Here is a 21,721-nt window from a genome sequence, read left to right as displayed (position 1 = left end):
GGGATTGGGCCCCCCACACTAATTTTTTGATGATGTCCCCGGGATTTGGCCCCCCCGGGGGGAAATTAGCATATTTAGCGCAGGAGCCCACATTTCTTTTTTTATTATTGGCAGGATGCGCGTATGCTGCGCGCATCCTCCCATTAAAAAAAATAATAATAATTTTTGGCCTTGGGGGTCCTTGTGGGACCCCCTGAGCAGGCCTAGGGGGTCAGGGTGTTTCTACCCTGCTTCCTTTTTTGCGTTTTGCGAATTTTTGGGGGGTTTCTTGTGCCTCGCTTCTTCCGAGGCACAAGATGTCTCCCAACACTTCCTGATTTGGAGTGTTGACAGCCGATTAAAACACAGCTCGTGAACAGCAGGGTGAGCTTAAGCTGCGGTTAGGGTACGCAGACCCTCTGAGGCCATGGATATATACCATAGATATATATATACTTTTAAATGCAATTTTCTCAGGAACTACTGACCAGATTTACACCATTTAAGCAAAAGGCACGAGTCTGAACTAAGGACTACCTCTTCGCCAAATTTGGTGTAATTCCGTTCAGCAGTTCGGGCTGTAGCTGCAGTTAAAGGTCCTATGCATGGGGAAAACGTGTTTTTAGCCCCCCCCCTTTTTTTCTCGGCCCCCGCTTGACGAATCACCATGAAACTTTCAAGATAAGAGCGGACCAGAGCTGGCCAAAAGTTTTAAGAATTTCGCGAAGATTCGTCAATCGGCGCCAAAGTTATTCCAAATAGAATGTTGCGGATTTCCTATGGATAATAGGTCCTTAACTATATCTACCTACTGGCGACCGCCAGTAGGTAATATATATATATATATATATATATACTCCTCCAACCGGTCACCGTGCAAACGCCTTATGCACGCTACCCAGTACGCAGACAACGAATCAAAAAGTCCAAAGCCAGTCTTCAGGTTGTTCTTTTTTTATTTTATTTTCTCAAGCATAAAGTGCTGGGGTGCAGAAAAACGCCGAACAGATGCGTTTCGGGCGTGAACGCCCTTGCTCACATATATATATATATATATATTTTTACAAAGCAATTTGAAATAAGTCACCGCACTCTTCTAGGATTTGGTTAAGCTTTTTAATCCATCAAGGAAAACACTTTCTCACGGTAGTTACCGTGAGCAAGAACAGTAATCTGTTTGAAACGCGTAGGTGAGGAAGTGTTTTCCTTGATGGATTAAAAAGCTTAACCAAATCCTAGAAGAGTGCGGTGACTTATTTCAAATTGCTTTGTAAAAGTCTAAACGAGTCCTGTCCTTGACTCGGCACCGGCACCAGCTGAATGGTCGCTCCTTCTCCAGCAAGGGACATTTGCTTCTACATATATATATATATATATATATATTACAAACAAAAGGTTGCCCCATGAAGATGCTGACTCACAGAGGGGGTCACGCACACAAAGCCACTGGCAGCAGGATTTCTCAGCATGCTCCAAATGTAGCCATACGCGTTTCGAGCATTCACTGCTCTTGATCACTGGCAGCTCACACAGGAAGGAAGCGGGCTGTTAGGAACATCAAATGTATTCAATACAGATCCCGCCCACATGGGCTTTGGCATTGTGGTCCTTGTAGTCCTTATTCTGGCCAAAAAGACCTTACAGTTCCTTTGTTCTAGCCAAGTGGACACCGCTGCCTCCATGCATGTTTAAATGTATTTTCCTGTTAGGTGGAAAGTGTTTCAAGCACCGCTGAGAGTCCGCTAATATATATATATTATTCAGCCACATGTCCAAAATGTTGTGGGTCAAAGCATCAGACATCTGTAAGTGACATCAATGGTAAACAAGTATTCTGGCTGAGATCTTACAGCTGCTCCACATGTCTACGGCACACGATGTGCAGGTATTGTGCAAGAGTATGATCTTGCAAATAATATAACCACAGCAATTGGTTCAATGAGGGGGCATAAAGTTTGGAGATCCAATCCTACAACGTGTAGAGAGTTGGGAACACACATGATTCAGTAACCAAAACATCAGACGGACCCTCCTGCTCATGTACCAGTAAAGACAAAGCAGTGGTCTACAAAACTTGTTTCAGTTGTGGACATGAATGTGATCAGAGGCATTCAATTTCGAGAGATACCGGCTCCAACCTTGGTAGAGATCTCAGCATAGAAGATACAGGAGAGGCTGAGGTCTCCGCCTCATAGGTTCGTGAATTGCATTTTGTAGTACGAGTAGTACTTCTGTAGTACAATTGTACATACTACAAAATGCAATTTAAGAATAGGTTCCGATAAGTTTAAGCTGTCTGTGATTAACTCAGGGGAGAACAGACTCAGTGAGATACTTCTTAGAGTACTTTTCTCCATCCATTACAACCAGTAATCTTGGTTCTCAAATTGATTTTGTGCTCTCAGCTATGAGAAGGTATCTAAAACTATGCAAGCAACTGGAGCATTGTAAAAGACGCACCAAACTAAGCAGGTCAGGACTAAGAATATTTACATATGCGGATTGCAATATATATTATTGGGTGTGTAATTAAATTATTATTACATGTAAACTTACTTGTTAAACCTCTCCATCTCCTGTACTAATACTGTGTTCATACTCTCTTCATATTTTACAGGATACTTTTCAAGTGCAGCTTCTATGTCAAAATCCTTTGGCAGCTGTAAAAAAAAGTCATTTCATTACAGAGGTTGAGAAACAAGGTCCACATTTAATAATGAAAAGCACAGTTAGAGGGCGTGGTTTATTCTTCAAGCAAGGCAGTCACAGCCTACTAGAGCTCCCACCTGGCAGCCATACATCCACCGCCATCCTGTTCGCTACAGGCATGGTACTACTCATGGGGTAAGCAAACTGAAAGCTAGAGATGAAAGAGATTGGCAACCAGTGCTACATAGATGCCTATGTGACTCTCTTACCATCCTATACTAATCTAACGTGGTCCTCTATATATTCCAGAAGCTTACTGAAGGCAATGAAGCTCAGTCAGCTAGCCACTGGCTGCTGCGATCTGGGATAGTGGTACAAAAGGGGGTGGTGATGGACGGAGCATCTGAACCAATCAAACACTCACACCCAGTCAACAGATCTGAGACAAGCACTCATCTGCAGACAGAAGACGGCAAGTACATTTCCCACATAAGTGGTCTTCTGCACACTTGACGCCAAGCTCAACATGCAGCAGCACATTAGCAAAGCTACTAAAGGAGCTAACTTCCAAATCAACACTTTGAGGAAACTTAAACCCTTCCTCCCAGCTAAGGACTTCCAAACTGCTGTACAGGCCCTAGTCATCCCTCGCATAGACTACGGAATTGTGGCCCTAAGCGGACTCCCCCATTCAACAACCGCACCCCTAAGAGCTTTCTTGAACGCTGCCGCGAGACTAATCACTGGTTCAAGGAAACATTCGCATATATCCCCTGATTTAAAATCCCTGAAATGGCTGCCCTTTGAGGCCAGAATACAGCTGAAAATAGCCGTTATGACACACTCGGCTGTTCACCACAAGTCACCCAGCTACCTCACCCAAAAGCTGACTATATCTGGAGGCTCGAGATCCAATAGAAGTACAAAAAATCTACTCCTGAAACCTCGTAGATTCCGCAAGGAAAAAACATGCAAGCGCTCCTTCTCAGGAATGGCTCCCAGGATCTGGAATGCACTCCCTCCTGAAACCAGGCTTATCTCCTCCACGGCACTTTTTAAGAAAGAGGTAAAAGCCATCCTTATGGCCAAGTTCACCTGAACTCTTCTGCTGCTGGAACAGAGACTTCTGCACCGTTGCTGCAGTACTGGTTACCTGATTGTCTATTGGTATTATATTTGTACATGACTGATATCCTATTATGCTATTTCACTTACTACTGACTACTATATTGTTCCTAATAGTTGGTTCCAACTACCTTCTTGTTGCCCCTACCCCTACCCCTTGTTCCTGCAAGCTTTAAGAAAGAGGTAAAAGCCATCCGTTTGGCCTAAGTTCACCTGATCTCTATTGTTGCTGGATCTAAGACTCTGCACCGTTTTTGTATTATTAGTTACTTGGTCGTTTACTGGTTTCATATATGTACTTGATTGCTATCCTATTCTACTATGCTACCATACTGTACCCAATAGTGTATTTAATCACCCTCCTGTTGCCCCTACCCCTGTCTCTGTAAAGCGCTCTGATATCTGCAAATATCTTGTTCGGGCTATATAAAACTTTGAATAAATAAATAAATAAATAGCAACGTGTTTGTTTCCAGGTTTCTCATGCCCACTACTAGGGGGCCTACCTGTGTGACTTTCCTGTGTTCAAATAAGCTTCCGGAACACCTGATATATCCATTTACTGATTTTCAGCCACTGGGACACTGTTCTGAAATCCCTATTCATTCCTGACCCATGATGGGTTTTGCAGAAGCCAGTTTGCTTTTCTTGATAAAGACTCCAGTAGAATTCCATACTCACTGCTTTATCTCCACCTATGCAGAGGGACCCAATGATGGGTGGAAGAATTCAGCACACCTGTGACTGGTAGGTGCTAGCCTGCGTATACTTGAGATACGTTATCATAGTGAGCTCTTTTAACCCTCAGTTTTCCTTAGTCCAGTAGTGGTCATTGTAGTAGTGTTCCTGTTTGGCTGACCCTATGTTTCCAGTTGCTTAATTAATGCTAATCCTTGTTCCTTGAACTAGGACTCTTTTACAGTGCTTTTTTGATTATTGGTTCCTGAGCTAGCAATACTTTAGTGCATGCCTTGTTTTCATGAACTTTCTCTATTTTTATAGCATACTTTTTTCTACTTGATGGACTCAGCACTCATTTTTGAGACCAAAGTTTATTTTTCATCATGAAATTTTGACCCAGAGCATGAGACACACAGGTAAAACAAAATTAAGGAGGAGAGGAAATATAAGGAGTAAGGTAGAAAGTAGTGATGGACACAACATGCAGAAGGGTAATAAAGAGACAGGAAGGGGAAAGTGGTTAAAGAAAGCAACATTATGAGGGGGAAGCAGCCTTGGGATTCACTCCTCATTTGGTTGAAAAAACTTAGAGCCCCCTACACTATTTTTTCTATACACAGCAAGCACTACATGCAAGCAAACAGGATCCTTTAGTCACAAGTTATTTCGTTTTAAAATCAGAAGTAGAATCAGACCCTCTAACTTCAAATGGTACCCTTATTTCCTACTGTTGATCGACATTGGTTGGTTTAACCGATTATATTTACTCTTTTACAAAAATATTGAATTTCATTCGAATCTGATCCTCCATATCACACATGCTTACTGATGGTAATGTAGTTCTGTAGTAGGGGGATCTCTGTGTATAGTCATAATCTAGTGAATAGTCCCGCCCATGTGCGTGGACCCCGGAGCAATCAAAAATAATCTCTAAAGTGTCGAAAAAATGCAGAACTGCACAGACACTTAAGAGAGAATTTAAAGACATATAATGCAGCCTATAAAAGGCTACACTGTCCAGTACTTCAGCTAGAATTTCCACCAAAAATCCACAAAACAGCAAAGCCTGTCCAGATTTCCCTTGCCTTCAGCAAAAATCCCTCTGGATGATAGAGAGGAAGACATGGACAGACAAGCCCCATAGGCTGCCATTATGTGGCTCAGAATAGGATACTGTGCCTTTAAGAGAACTTTCCAGAACTTCACAGTATCCCAGAATGCCCTGCAGGTCTCTCATACTTTCAGTTCTTTTTTCCCGGCTCCTGCAAGCAGGACCCTGGAGCATTGAGCTCTCCCTTTTCAAGGGTTTTGTTGGTGTTTTTTGCACTAAACTCGATTTTGTGTACTTTTTAAGTACTTTAAAGCTTTCTTCTTGGTTTCTTGCACCCCTTGGTCGTCCATAATGCCTGCATTACTCGACAAATGCCCGGAGTGCTCCAGGAAGAAGGCCAAGTCAGACCCCCATGAGGTCTGTATCCTCTGCCTTCCCTCTTCCCACATCCCTGAGAAGTGTGAGATCTGCCACGGTTTCACTGGCAGGACACTGAAGGACAGACTGAAGATCAGGCTTCAGGGCCTAGAAGAAAGAAGACAGAAGACGCAATGTGGGTCTGGAGGGGCTTCATCTGCCCATGCTGAGGCCCCTGGGGGGCTCCCCGGGGGCAGGAAGCCCAGCACACGTCCCCATTCTCCGTCTGGGTCGGTGGCACCCACCAAGAAGTCGAGGGGGAAGTCCAAGGCCGGCTCCCCGTCTCCCCAGGGCTCTGGGTCGAGGAAACGTCGCCCGTCGACGTCGAGGGACCTGCATAGGCCGCCGTCGAGCACAGAGACATTGTCATCGTCGCTGTCTTCGTCGTAGACGTCGAGCTCTCGGCGTCGACAGGCCCGGCGTCGACGCTCGCCGCCGAGGCGATACCGTCGATCGCCGTCACGACGCAAGGCTTCATCGTCGTCGAGGGGATCCTCGTCGTCGAGCCCGCCGTCGACGCGGAAGCAGTCGCCGACGAGACGGAAGCGTTCGCCGTCGAGGCGAAGGAGGTCGCCGTCGAGGTCGACGTCGAGACACTCCAAGGCGACGTCGAGGCGCAAGAGATCGCCGTCAAGACGCAGAGGATCGTCGTCGAGATGGTCCGGGTCGACGTCGAGACACGGCAGCCGTTCGACGCCGAAGAGGAGGAGACGGTCGACGCCGAAGGGACGCTCGACGTCGAGGGGTCGACGGTCGACGCCGGAACACCGGTCAGCGGCGTCGAGGGATCGTACTACGCGGCCTAGGGCTGTGGGGGGCTCCCCTCAGCCCGGGAAGGATGGTGGGTCACCGGGATCGGTGTACTCGGAGGTGTATACTCCAAAGAAGTCTGTTCCACCTCCTCCTCCATTGCCTAGAGGCCCGCGTCCGAGGACTCATACCCCTCCTCCGTTGCCTCCTCTGCCTGAAAAGCCTCCACCGGTTCCGCCGAGGTCGGTCTCGTTGCCCGAGCTACCGACTCCACCCAAGAAGACTCCTAAATCTAAGGAACACGTAAGCCCAAGTCGGCCACCCCGGAGAAGCCGGTGGACCGGCCGAGGCCCAAGAGATCGAAGTCTCGCTCCAGACGGAGAGAACGGTCGAGGAGCAGGCACAGGTCCTCCACCCGTTCCAGACGGCGCCATACGAGACATAGATCCAGGACCGATACGTCTTCTAGGACCCGCTCCTATTCCCCTACTTTGTCCGATTCCCCGGAGACTAGGGTGTCTCCTATCGATGACATCGGTACATTCCAGGAGGTTCTCCTGAGGGGGGCTGCGAAGTTGGGTATCAAGGTGACGGCTCCTACACTTACGACGTCAGTGATATTCGAGACCTTGCACAAGAAGCACCTGTCTCGCCCTCTGTTGCCTTTGGTTCCGGGACTGGTGGAACTGGCACAGGAGCTGTTTCTTACACCTGCGGTGGTGAAGGCTGCCCCGTCCAGACTTTTGAAAAAATACAGGGCACCGGACTCGGACCCTGCCTTCCTGAGGATGGACCCAGTCCCCGACTCAGTGATAGTGACGGCTGCCAGAAAGCAACATTCTACCTCCCCGTCCTCCACCGTGCCTCCGGACAAGGAGAGCCGCTGGATTGATTCGGCGGTAAAGAAGGCATGCAGGACTTCTTCCACGACAATGAAGGCTTCCAGCGACTCGGCATTACTGGGACGATATGACCGTGCGCTTTGGGATTCCATGGAGCAGTTCGCGGACCTTGTACCGCGTGACAGGAGGGAGGACTTCATGGAAATCGTCAAGGAGGGGATGCTGGTCTCGAACCAGGCCATCAGTGCTGCAGCGGATATATCCTTGTTAGCTGCACATGGCTACTGCCACGGTATCAACCAGCGCCGCCATGCTTGGCTCAGGCTTACGTCTCTCAAGCCTGACGCGCAACAGCGAGTGGCCAACCTGCCGTTTTCCGGGGACACGCTCTTCGGTAAACACGCAGATGACGAGATGGCCCGGATGAAGGCCGAGGCTGAAACCCTGACGGCGGTGGGCTTGGAGAAGCCCAAAGACAAGAAACCCTACCGCCAGTTCCAACGGCGGTTTGGCTCACAGGGGAAAGGAAGAGGACAGTCTTCGGGACAACAACAGCAACAACAACAGCAGCAGTTCCGAAGACCTTTCCAAAAACGTCAGAGGGGTAGAGGCGGACAGCAGTCCTCTACCGTGACCAAGGGCCCGGCCGGGTCTCGACCCTGAGCGGTTACTTCCCCGTCATCCGTTACCCGCTCCGGTGGGGGGAAGCGTTCAATTTTTTCTGGCAGAGTGGAGAAAAATTACTCAGGACAAGTGGGTGCTAAATATTGTTTGCAATGGATACAGTCTTCGATTCATCAGCCCTCCTCCAGCGATCCCTCCGGTCAGCTCGCAGTATCAACTGCGCGAGCTCCAGGCGGAGGCCGATATCCTGTTGAGAAAAAGGCCGATAGAAGACGTACCTCTGTCTCAAAGAGGAAGAGGTCTGTACTCCCGGTTCTTTCTGGTTCGCAAGAAGGACAAGAACGAGTTCAGGCCCATTCTGGACTTGCGACAGGCAAACAAGAGGATTCGCAGAGAAAAGTTTTGCATGCTGTCGTTGCATCAGATTTATCCTCAGTTGCAACAGGGGGACTGGCTTTGTGCCATAGACCTACAAGATGCGTACTTCTACGTGCCCATCGCACACAAACACAGGAAGTTTCTGCGATTTCAAGTCGGCTCCAATCATTACCAATACACAGTGCTGCCTTTCGGACTGAAATCTGCACCCAGGACATCCTCGAAGTGCATGGCAGTGGTGGCGGCACACCTGAGGAAAGACAGGGTGTTTGTCTACCCGTACCTGGACGATTGGTTGATCAAGGCCTCCTCCTTCTCAGAAGCTCAAGCAGACTTCCAGAAGACGTGCGGTCTCTTGAACAAGCTGGGGTTGCATATTAACATGTCCAAGTCGGTCCGATCCCGGTCCAATGTATTCAATACTTGGGGGCCACCATCAATACGCTGTCAGCAAGCGTGTCTCCTTCGGAGGAGCGACGGAGATCGATCCTTCGGAAGGCTCAGGCTCTTATGACCGCTCCATCTACAACAGTGAGGACGGTGTCTTCTCTACTGGGGTCGATGGCCTCCTGTATCTTCCTCACTCCTCATGCACGACTACACATGAGGCCTCTGCAGGAGTGCTTGGAGGACCAATGGGACCAGAGGAGAGGATCTTGGGACGACAAGATACGACTGTCTCTGCATGCTCTTCAGTCTCTGAAGTGGTGGTGTTCAACGGAGAATCTCCTCAGAGGGGTTCCCTTCCACAAGGACATTCCTACTCAGACGATCGTGACGGATGCTTCTCTCCAGGGCTGGGGAGCGCATTCGGGGGACTTACAGATCCAAGGCACGTGGTCTCAGACGGAGTCCACGTATCACATCAATTTCCTGGAACTCAGAGCTGTTCACTTGGCGCTGAAGGCCTTTCATCCGTCCTTCCGGACCAACTCTCTGCTTGTACAGACGGACAATACGACCACAATGTATTACCTCAACAAGCAGGGGGGGGTCGAGATCGCGCACCCTGTCTCGGGAGGCGCAGACGATCTGGCACTGGCTTCTGGCAAGAGGATTGACGATAACGGCTACCCATCTGCCGGTGTGCAGAATGTTCAGGCGGACGCACTGAGCAGGCTGATTCAGAAAAACCACGAGTGGGTCATAAACGACGACATACTAGGAGAAGTCTTCGCAAAGTGGGGGACTCCAGACATAGATCTGTTCACCACCGCCGAAAACAGCAAATGCCGAGACTTCGCCTCCAGGTACTACCAGCAAGGGACGCTGGGGAATGCACTCTGGATCAACTGGTCGAACAGCTTTGTTTACGCTTTTCCGCCCATCCCTCTGATTCCAGCGTTTCTCATCAAGCTGTCCCGGTCCAGGGCACGAATGATCCTGATTGCCCCGAAATGGCCCAGACAGTGGTGGTTCACGGACCTTCTACCACGGTCCCTCCTTTCACACATACGGTTGCCGTGCAGGCCGGACCTTCTCACGAAGTTCGGGGGGCAGATGGTGCACCCCAACCTCTCGTCCTTGAGTTTGGCGGCATGGCTCCTGAGGTAGTGCAATATGGCCATTTGAATCTACCAGCAGATTGCATGGACATACTGAAGGAGTCTAAGAGGCCCTCCACTCGGACGTCCTACGCTTACAAGTGGAAGAGGTTTTGTATCTGGTGTGTGTCCAGGAACTTTGATCCTACGACGTGCAAGGAAGATGTCATCCTTCCCTACCTTCTACATTTGGCACGATCTGGCCTTAATGTTCACTCTATTAGGGTTCATCTCGCTGCATTGACTGCCTACAGGAAAAGCCCTTCACAGACTTCCTTCTTTCAGATGCCTGTGATCAAAGATTTTTTGGAAGGCTTGAAGAAAGTGTTCCCTCCTGTCAGGCTTCCTTCGCCTTCATGGGAATTGAATGTGGTGCTGTCCAGTTTGATGAAGGAGCCTTTTGAACCCATTCATAAGGCTTCGTTGCAGCACCTGTCCTGGAAGGCGGCGTTCCTCGTGGCCATTACATCGGCCCGCAGGGTGAGTGAAATTCAGGCGCTGTGTTGTAATGAACCTTATACTGTATTTCATGCTGCTAAGGTTGTTATGCGTACTCACCCTAAATTTCTTCCCAAGGTTATTTCTGACTTTCATGTCAACCAAACTATAACTTTGCCTACGTTTTTTCAGAATCCTTCATCTCCAGCGGAAAGGTCCTTACATTCCCTGGATGTTCGGAGGGTGTTGAAATTTTATCTGGATAAGACTAAAGATATTCGTAGGTCAGACCAATTGTTTATCAATTACGGATCAGTCAGGACGGGTCTTGCGACCTCTAAGCAGTCCATTTCTAGGTGGATTGTGTCCTGCATACAACTATGTTACCAGAAAGCTAATAAGACCTTAGGGGGTAAGCCTAAGGCTCATTCCACCAGGGGCAAAGCTGCCACGACAGCATTGCTCCGTGATGTGCCGATTGCAGAAATTTGCAAGGCCGCCACTTGGAAGTCAGTTCATACCTTTGCTAAGCACTACTGTCTGGACGCTGATGCCAGAGCAGATGCTCAGGTTGGACAGGCTTCGTTGCGGAATTTGTTCGCACAATAGTGGTGTTGGTTTCTTTTCTCCACCGCCGCTTTGGTGTGGGGATGGGCTTGCCATTCTATTCACTAGATTATGACTATACACAGAGATCCCCTACTACAGAAGGAGTAGTTTCTTTTCTGTAACTCCAGTTCTGTAGTAGGGGTATCTCTGTTATAGTCATAAGCGCCCGCCCTCCTCCCCGGTGGAGAGAGAGAGAGAGATATTCATGTGAGAAATGCTACAGGTCTGGCGTGTTCGCCTTCAAAAAGAACTGAAAGTATGAGAGACCTGCAGGGCATTCTGGGATACTGTGAAGTTCTGGAAAGTTCTCTTAAAGGCACAGTATCCTATTCTGAGCCACATAATGGCAGCCTATGGGGCTTGTCTGTCCATGTCTTCCTCTCTATCATCCAGAGGGGTTTTTGCTGAAGGCAAGGGAAATCTGGACAGGCTTTACTGTTTTGTGGATTTTTGGTGGAAATTCTAGCTGAAGTACTGGACAGTGTAGCCTTTTATAGGCTGCATTATATGTCTTTAAATTCTCTCTTAAGTGTCTGTGCAGTTCTGCATTTTTTCGACACTTTAGAGATTATTTTTGATTGCTCCGGGGTCCACGCACATGGGCAGGACTATTCACTAGATTATGACTATAACAGAGATACCCCTACTACAGAACTGGAGTTACAGAAAAGAAACTACTCCTTCAGCCAGCAAGCCACTGGCTGCTGAGATCTGGGGCCATATTACAAACAGGGCACACTATTTATGTATCAACCTACCTTCAAATCGGTGCGCTGGGCACAAACAGGGACAGTACACCCCATTGTTGAAAATCCACTACTCATAGCTGCCCTGGGGGCAGAACATTAGTAAAAGATGGAGTGGCTGCTTGCAGCAGCTGTCAATTGTTCACTGTACTGACAGCAACTTTTTACTTGAATTAATAAAGATCTCCTTTCTATAAAAAAAAATTGACTCTTGACTCAATCTATATGAGTAAGGATTCAGCCTGAGGATACGAAGAACTGTTGTAAGCACACTCACTACCCCCTTAAAGACTTTACCTGTTTAAAACTCAAGAGGTCGAGAGTTTTTTTGAGTGTGTTCATCTTACACAAACCATGTGAAGACTGATATAGCCTTGGAGTCGTTTTTGGACCCCCCTCTTTTCTAGAAACTGACAGCAACTGCGTGCACTTCAAATTGGGGACAGAGATCCATCTGAAAGTGTGTGCAGTGAATGACTGCACTTGCCTGCAGGGAGGTATCGGTCAGTGTCCCCTCTAATAGTACCCCCATTTCACTCCTGCAGTCTGCTGCACTCTGGGGTGCAGTGACTCTGCCTCCTTTTTGTGGCGCACAGTCAGGTAGCTTCCTGATGGTCTCTTTGGCTCTGCTTCCGCATCCATAATATGGCACAGAGGTGAAGTGTTTCCCTAATTTGCAAGGGGCTATGCCTTTGTGCAAATGCGGGGACGCCCCACATGCACCAGAGCTTATAAATAAAATGGTAATACATTTAATTTATTTATAAAGTTTTCTTTTTCAGCAACCCGTCCTGAACTTAGAGCTGACTTTGTACGCCTGCCATCCTGTCGTAACAAGGGACCGCCCGCCGCAAAGGCGGGGGTCCCGTATGTGCCATTAGGATGCACCTGCCACAGTGGCATCGCATCCTGCATCCCTAACATTGTGGCGGGCGTTGCACTCAGCACCGCCCGCCACAATGTAAGGGAGCCATGTTGTGCACTTCCATGCACAACATGGCAGGCAACGCGCGGTGCCTGCCATGTTGTGCATGGAACTGCAGGGGGTACCATAGGTACCTCCATGTGCACCCCCCCCACGGAGTCCCTGGGGGCCCGCAACGGGTCCCCCAAGCAGACTCCGAATGCCTTTCCATGGCGGCAATGCCGCCACAGAAAAGCATCTGTTAAGACACATTCTAATATGGCTGGCGGTGTCTATTAGACACCGCCACCATATAGAACCCTTTTCCGCCCGGTCAACATGTCGACCAGGCAGAAAAGTGGCGGACGGTCTTTACGTCCGCTGCGGACCCCCCAGCCATTATAATATGGCAGGGGGTCATTTGTGCACGGATGGCGGGCGGATCGCCCCCGCCGGGCCGGTGGTGGCTACTGCCGGCCCGGCGGGGGCGATCCGCCAGCCATCCTAATGGGGATCTAAGTATCAGGATAGGACTGGCCAGTGTTGCCGAGTGACAGCAGCATAGAGCTATGTGTTTCAAAATGTGCATGTCTCTTTGGCCGGCTGTCTTGGGCAGCTAGGTTAGAGAAAATGCAGGCCTCCTGTGCTCTTAGGAGGGCTGGGAGAGACTGCTCTATTCAATCCTCGCGCTGTTTTCATACTGTGAAAGCAGCCCCAGGACTGGGTAGTGCAGTTTCCTGCATCTGGAGCTTCCACGAGGAGAGAAGACACCCGGCGGAGGAGGCTGTTGTGCTGCAAGATAAGTTCATTTTAAATATTTTATTTTGTGCCCACCACCCTCGAAACAAGCCAGCCACCACGGAATGCCCCTCTAGGGTAGCGCTGGTGCAATATGTGGTCAGACACTGTATGTTCAGAGGAGCTCCACAAGCGTCTGCAACTCTTTCAGAAATATAAAAGTGTCCCAGAGGTGCAGAAAATGGGTGAATATGCCTGTTGCGCCCCCGAACACTGTCAGTAATACAGCCCCTGGCCTGATCTGCAGGTGAAATGTTTGAATTCCAGGAGGGTCAACACACCCAATAAAGTCAATAAAATAAGCACCAATTTCAAATTGTTTTAAGAATCTTACAAAGATGTTTCATGTAAACAGTTTTTGACCAAAGAGCTATGAAAAAAAAAATGGTCTTTACTATTATTTGTAGATCCTGCAGAAATTGATGGGCAAAAGGAAATATGATTTAAAATGGACGTGACAAGTGAACCTGAACTATGGGCTCTCTGCTGTTTACACTAATAACAAAAGTACCACTGAAAAATTGGAAATGAGTAGTCTATTGCAAGGATCCTTTCTAAGAAAAGTAGAAAAACGTGATATTTTTGACACTCGGAATGTAATGTAATATTGAATTACGTTGACCTTGCCCAAATATGCTTTTCTGCTTACCTTACTGAGGATATCTTTTGCGATTTCAGACAAAGTGGTATCACTGCCCGCGGAAGCGCTGCCGGTTCGAGCTCCACCTTGTGTTAGCAGCAAAGATTCAAAAACAATTTTGGTCTGTTGAAGGTCCTTTGAAATGTCCACGTTTTCATGTAACCCGAACACCTCTGGGTGCTGAGCAGCTGGAAGTACCTGAGAACAGAAAGCAGAGAAAAAAATAGATAGGGTACAAAAATAGTCTGCCTTGCTCGTGCTCTACAGCTTGTCCATATAAGCGACCTACCTGGGTTGCGAGCAGCATAAAGCGGGGTTACGAACTGACGACACAGAAGTCGCAAATCATATTTTAAGCTTTTTTAGCCCTTTACCCTTCTTCAAAATACACTACATGAAGGCTACTTTAAAGACAAGTGATGGACAGCTCATGGTGAATTTTGTTAGGTAACCCATTTTTTGCCACTATTGAACAACTTAAAGCCCAAACACATTTAGTCTCAAAGTGTCACAGGCCCCAGACACTTCAACTTCAGCGAGGTGCGATGTGAACTAGGTTCTGGTTATTGGCCTCAGTTCACTCCAATCACATGGGTTTTCATTAAAATATCAGTAAAGTTGTATAGTATATCTTTATAGCAGCTAATGAATCCAAGCCTCTTCTTCTGTAGTCAATGTGTGAACGGATGAAGGATTCCAAAGAGATTTGTGACAAATTTTAATTCAGTGGTGCATTTTGGAGTAGATACTCCTAAATATATGGGCAGAAAAATGCAAAAAGTGGTGAATATGGGTTTATTTGTGGTGGTTTGAAATGAAGTTGAATCAATACAAATATGAAAGTAAAGTACAATGATTTTTTGCGTTGTATTTCGAATCTGCAGTATTAATTAGCAGTACTGAAATTGGGGGCCTGCTACCCCTTGTTTGAAAAAAATGTATTAGACGTCCTGCCAGGCTCCCAGAACGGACAAAACCCCTTTGGTTTAAACAAACCAGCTGGGTTGCGAGCAGCATAAAGCGGGGTTACGAACTGACGACACAGAAGTCGCAAATCATATTTTAAGCTTTTTTAGCCCCTTACCCTTCTTCAAAATACACTACATGAAGGCTACTTTAACCCCTTCGATGCGGCCGCGATTCCCCTGCTGTGCTGTAAACAGCATGAACAGGGGCGGGCCGTGACGAACCCCAGCCGTCATCAGCACACGAGCACCGTAGTGCATGACGGCTGGGGTTCGTCATGAGCATGGAAGGGGTTAAAGACAAGTGATGGACAGCTCATGGTGAGTTTTACTAAGAAACCCATTTTTTACCACTATTGAACAACTTAAAGCCCAAACACCTTTGTGTCTCAAAGTGTCACAGGCCCCAGACACTTCAACTTCAGCCAGGTACGATGTGAACTAGGTTCTGGCTATTGGCCTCAGTTCACTCCAATCACATGGGTTTTCATTAAAATATCAGTAAAGTTGTATAGTATATCTTTATAGCAGCTAATGAATCCAAGCCTCTTTTTCTGCAATCAATGTGTGAACGGAAGAAGGATTCCAAAGAGATTTGTGACAAATTTTAATTCAGTGGTGTATTTTGGAGTAGATACTCCTAAATATATGGGCAGAAAAATGCAAAAAGTGGTGAATATGGGTTTATTTGCGGTGGGCACATTCTCCAGTAAAATGGGATATCTGGATGCACATAAATTGATAAATCCAAGCACTGGCAGTCCAATTATAATGAATCGTCATATATTATGCTGGTCTAATATTAAGAAAGGTTTGAAAGGCAATTTGTAAATTAATGTAATATCTCACCATGTTCATCATATCTAAAAATATAGCATTCTTCTACAGTTCAGATTAATTATTTACACTCCCTAGATAAATTGACCCCAGCTGGAATTATGACTGCGCTTCAAAAAAATCTGCGTTCATCTAAAGCAGCCATATCTCAAGGAATGTGCTTCTAAGAATATGATGGCAAGACAAATAATGGTGTTATGGTTTACACACATGAATGAATCCTGCACCTGGATCATCTTATTACTAATGCAGTATGTGCTAGTACGACTCAGAAAACCTCCAAAGGTAGAATAGTATGATAATGATCTTTACTAATTGTGCAGCAGGGGGAGAAAACATGCGGAAGAGGTAAGCAGGTAGATATCAAACTAAAAGGGATTGGGGAGATTAAAGGCATTTGTAGGGTTGCTAATATTGGTATTGCATGGAGAAGTACATAGGCATAAGGATACCTGCCATTACAAACGATCACACCTCACTAGAACAGACGATTGTTAGTGCCTCCAAAGAAAAAAAGAAACTCATGGAAGTACTATTTACAAGCATACCCCTCAAAAAGAAATGTTGCCACTCTGTTGCATAAGCTCACAAATGGGTTCGCCATGGTGTCTTGTTAGAAAGTTTCGCGGGAATTTATTTAAAGGTTTAAAATATTTATCTTCTATTTTCCTAATTTGTTTTTTCAATTTTGTTCTACTTTTATGCGTTAGTATTAGGCAAATGTTAGTTTTAGTACCAAATTTGTAAAACATATTTGTAAAAAATGTAATACATATATATTACATTTTATTTTTATTTTTTAATAATTATACACATGCATTGTGTTATATTAGAACATTGGAATGTTGGGAGCTCCATTGAAGACAATGAAGTGATCCCTGCTTCTACGGGCCGGTAAAGGTTCGCAAGCAACATTCCAATGTTTTACAAAGGCCTATCGGGGTTTGATGGGGATTTAAATCCCCTCGAGCATCGAGCAGCCTTTGTTTTATTTGTTAGAACATTCTGCCCTCTAGTAGCCTTATAGCCTTTCGTAGCAGGGCTATATTGGCTATTAAAGGCCCGCTCCTCTGTTAAAGTCCCTCTTTTTCGGCTCGGGCCTTTAACGCTGCTGAGGGCTATACCGGTTGTTAAAGTCCCTGGACCCAAGTTTTAGGCCAGAACTGCAGGCCAGGGCCTATAACGAGGAAGACGGCATTTAACAAACGGCAATTTGTTTTAATGTTATATGGTTTAAAAATGTATTCCGCTTTTTAAAAAAATGTAGCATGTTTCAAGTTACAATACTGTTAAATACATTTAAATATTTACTTATCTATGAAATATTTATATTTCCATTCATGACATTTTTAGAGTCCATTTTCTGGTACATACCACTATGTATGTGAAGTCTATTTTTTACCTCAATACTTTTTTCTGTGATATTTTGGCATCATGATGTTTTACTGGTCAATATTATGCCACACAACCCACTATCTCATACAGTTTCCCCCACCACAACAATTTGCTCATTAATATGAATATCAACCCTTTTAAATCATTTCAAAAGCTTAAAACTCCTCTATTGAACCACAATATAACTCTGCTCTAGCAAGCAAACAATCACAGCTGGGTCTGCTGGTACACAATTAAGCAAGAAATGGTTTTAAGTTCAACAGTATTACACTTGGTCTAGGATGTTTGGTTTTCACTAGAATGGTCATTTATTTTATCGCTGCCACATCAGGGCAATAATAGTTGTAATAAATAATTGTATCCTCTGTATCTTTAAAAAAAAGTCTAAATGAAGATGGGTATTAGCAGGAAGAGAGTTTAGACAGAATGCATCAGGACCACAGTACATTCTGAGATAGAATGTTGTGAGTAGAGCATTAACTTTATCGGTATCTTGACAGGAGCAGACTTCTGAATGAAGTGCTATTATTTTGAAAGGAAAGACTGAGTAAAGTTGGTTGTTAACAGGAATGAAACTTAGGGGCCAATTACGATGGTGGGCGGACTCGCAGCTGCAATAGGGACCGCCCGCGATAGGTGCGGCGGTCCCGCCAAACGAATTAGGATGTGCCCGCCACACTGGCAGGCGCATCCTGTATTTTAACATTGCGGTGGATGGCAGCATCCGCCACAATGTTAAAAAACATGTATCTCATATGCATGTACAGCGTGACAAGCACCGTGCGGTGCCTGTCATGTTGTACATGCATATAAAAAATGTCACCAAGCTGACTAACTGCAGCGTTCCCGAGCCGTGAATTGTTTGGATATTTTCCTTTCGTTACGGATTTAAGGACCTCAATCCAATCCAGTCCAGGTGACTCAACGACACCTGAAATCTAGGACTGTTGTGCTTGTTACATCTGTCTTGAGAAAGACCCGCTGCGACCTCATTCATCTTGGCACGCGAAGGGTCGAAACGTCGACATTTTTTCCAATTGGCCCCAATACTCCAGAAAGCCAATAGAATTAACAAAGCAACAAATGGGATTCTGTAAATTTGGATTAATGGATGGCCTCTTTTGAAAGTTAAACTTGTATATATGTGTATAAACTGTCTATATTGGAAATCATTTCTGTACATATTGTATGTGTCACATAAGCACTATTCACTATTGTCACATGTTGCACTTTTTTACTATGATATTGACAGTCATTTATGAATTACTTTGAACGCATTTTGAAAAATATAAAGATACAAATAGTTCTATACAGGCTTTTCTTTTCATTTATTGCAAGAACCTGTTGTGAATTCCTGTCAGAGGGAGGTGTTAATATCAAATGCAGATAGAATCTACAAATTAGTTGTTTCACTACCCGACAGAACCAATTTTCCTTTTAATCTGTCTTTTTGCAGCGGCAACGCCGCCAAAAAAGACAGGCATCCTAATACCTATGGCGGTGCCTGCCCGACACCGCCGCCAGAGCCCCATTGTACCTGGTCCCGCAAGGCGGGCGGAAAAGGCCGGTCTTGCGGGACCACAGGGGACGGTCTTTCCGTCTGCCGCAGTACCTTTCCCCTTTCCACCGCCATCCTAATTTGGCAGTGGGAATATTCAGGGTGATGGTGGGAAGTCCGCCACCGCCGGTCCTCACTGCCGGCCCAGCGGTCCTCACCGCCGGCCCAGCGGTGGGGGACTTCCCACCATCGTAATCGGCCCCTTACTTATTGGGTTATTTAGACCTAGTGAGCTGCCTGCCTGCTTACCATGTCAGTTCAGTCTCTGGACTCCGCTCTTCTGACAGAAGACTACTAGCCATATTACAAGATCCCCACCTGCCTGCTGTGGATCCCTCCGCTGTTGGTGCTACCACCGTTGTGGCAATGGCACAGAAGTCAGAACAGTATGCAGTGTAAGCATCATGTTTGGTTCGCCCAGCTCAGCATACAAAAGCAATGGGCCGAACACAGAGGTAGTCTTTCTCCTATGCTTTAAGGATTGGCAATGTCTTCTGGTGAAAATTACCTACATGAAGGAAATGATGTTAGTGCAGCTTTTGTGTGGAGTAAATGTCACTACTCTTTGCTAAATCGGACAATTAGTCTAAAAATACTAATTAATTAACATTGTCAAAGAATATGAAAACAATTACATCTACTTTAAATATATTTTGATACCAGAGATAGCCTGCTGAGATACGTTTGAAATAGTTTCATAACATTCTTGTGAGTAGATTTATCATAATGAAAATGAAAGGAGTAATTCAATTCAATTCAATTCAGAAAATTTATATAGCGCGCTACATACCCAGAGGTTCTCAAGGCGCTTAGAGAAAGTGAAGCTGATAAGGGGAGACTGACATGTTAGAGGTGCAGTGAGAAGACGTGAAAGGAATAAGGGAAAGATAAAGTAAGAAAGGGAGGTGAGGATGAACCTGGGGAGTGGAGAGAAAAATTGGAAGAGGTGAAAGAATGAGAGGTGAAAATGGGGCTAAAACTGTCATGAAGAAATTTGAAATATTGAGGTTCAAGTGAGAGAGGCACTAGCGAAGACATATACTTTGCGATTTTTTCGTTCTGAGCTCCCTCGTTGCTTTTAATTTATGTGTGCACATATTAAATGTATAAACATATGCTTACTTTATTGCATGTGTATACCATATAACATTTGCTTTATTATACACTGTTAGTGCACCAATTGGTCATATATATGTATTAGTATCATTTATACTATCTAGCAGATTTTAGTGAATGTGCAACAGCATTCAAATACAAATTATTGGATTTTACATATTTCATCGCAAGGTCGAGCCTTTTCCTAATAATAATTCAAGTGTATTTAAGTCTAGTACAGACACATATTTGGGAAGCAAGATCTTCAGCTTTCCTTGCAAACTTCTTTCGAGCTATGTACTGTAGACATCTCCGATGAAGCCCCCAGAGCCATGCCTTATTGGCATATTTCTCAGCTGGTAGCCATCATAATGGGGACACAGAGAGACATTCTCAAGGAACAGTAGCTGACTGGAAACAACTTTTATTACTTAGCGAAGGTATGTTGGTTAGAGACCACGCAAGAAACTACAATAGACACTTTGGTGCTAAGAAGGTTTAGTTAGTAGCTAGAAGGGAGTTTTTTTTTTAGCAAAGATGATTTTATCACTCAAATCTATGATTTCTTGCATTCCATCAAAATGTTACAATTCTTTTTAACGTAAAGTTACTTACCTTGGGTAACCTACTATCTGGTAGAGAAACAGTCTAGCCGCAGTTTCCTTAACTTTTCAATTCTCCCCACGCCCCAGTCTGGATCTAGACTGGCACCAGGGGAGAATTAAAAAGTCAAGGAATCTATGGCTATATGTCTCTATCAGATATATTGTTTAATTACCTGTTTCTTTGCCACTTTTATGTTTCTTTTCATAGTTGCAATTATTCATACAATCTGGACTAGATTAAGTGATTACGTTTTTAATAAATACTTTTTATGAGCTTTATTTGTGACATTTCATACATTACACACAACACAATGTCTTTGCTACCATTGATTGTGTTACAGAACAATTATTTTGCTTAATAATTGAATACATCACGGAGACTAGGAGGCAAGCTAACATGACTGATCTCCACGATTGTGGGACTCCGAGGACAGGGTAATTCTAGACCACCTTCTCCCTATGGTGTTGGTGTCTCCACTGTCTGAGTCCTGGAGCTAAGCCAATGAATCGCATACCAGAGCCTAAACAGCAACAGGGTGAAATCAATGAACTTTTTTTTATCGGCCATTTTATTGTGTAATCAATGTCAGAGTCGCTGAGACTTGCGGTTCGAGATCTCTCAGACTATCAGGCATATCGGCCGGCAATGCATAAAGTGACCATTGCCCACCTGAAAGAGGTTCTGTGCCTGGTCCCATGTAAGAATGCAACCCTCACTGTGAAAGTTACCCATGGTACGGCTGGCCCCCTCCTGCTTGCAGTTTCTAATGTTCAGACCCCTTTCTAAACGTTGGAACCCAGGAAAGTCCCACAGTGGTGCTTCTTGTGAATAGGGCATAGCACGCACCCAGTGCGCTCCGAACATATCCCAAACATGCAATAACCGTATCAGAATTGTTTCGACCGCAATGTGCGTGCTTTTCCTTAGAGTTTTATATAGCACAAACTAGACCCGAAGATATCCGGTATCAGAGCGCTTTACATGAGCACCAGTTTCGTTACAGATGGACACATTAATTTTTGTTAGGCACGGGGAGATTAAGTGATAAGCCAAGAATCACAGGATGTTGAGCGTCGATGTCGAGACTCAA

General features: G+C 45.6%; 1 protein-coding gene across 1 annotated transcript in view; it reads right to left on the bottom strand.

The window, feature by feature from the left end:
• The window catches only part of DNAH12 (dynein axonemal heavy chain 12), a 1,291,066-nt gene that overhangs the window by 71,223 nt on the left and 1,198,122 nt on the right, over window positions 1-21,721 (bottom strand). The window contains exons 69-70 of the mRNA XM_086939114.1: window positions 14,185-14,373; window positions 2,536-2,639 (exon numbers count right to left, since the gene is read on the bottom strand). Coding sequence (XP_086795240.1) covers window positions 2,536-2,639; window positions 14,185-14,373 — 293 coding nt within the window. The remainder of the gene's footprint in view (window positions 1-2,535; window positions 2,640-14,184; window positions 14,374-21,721) is intronic.

This window comes from Lissotriton vulgaris, chromosome 9, assembly GCF_964263255.1.
Source record: "Lissotriton vulgaris chromosome 9, aLisVul1.2, whole genome shotgun sequence".
NCBI classification, from domain to species: domain Eukaryota; kingdom Metazoa; phylum Chordata; class Amphibia; order Caudata; family Salamandridae; genus Lissotriton; species Lissotriton vulgaris.
This window is presented reverse-complemented; position numbering and strand designations above follow the sequence as displayed.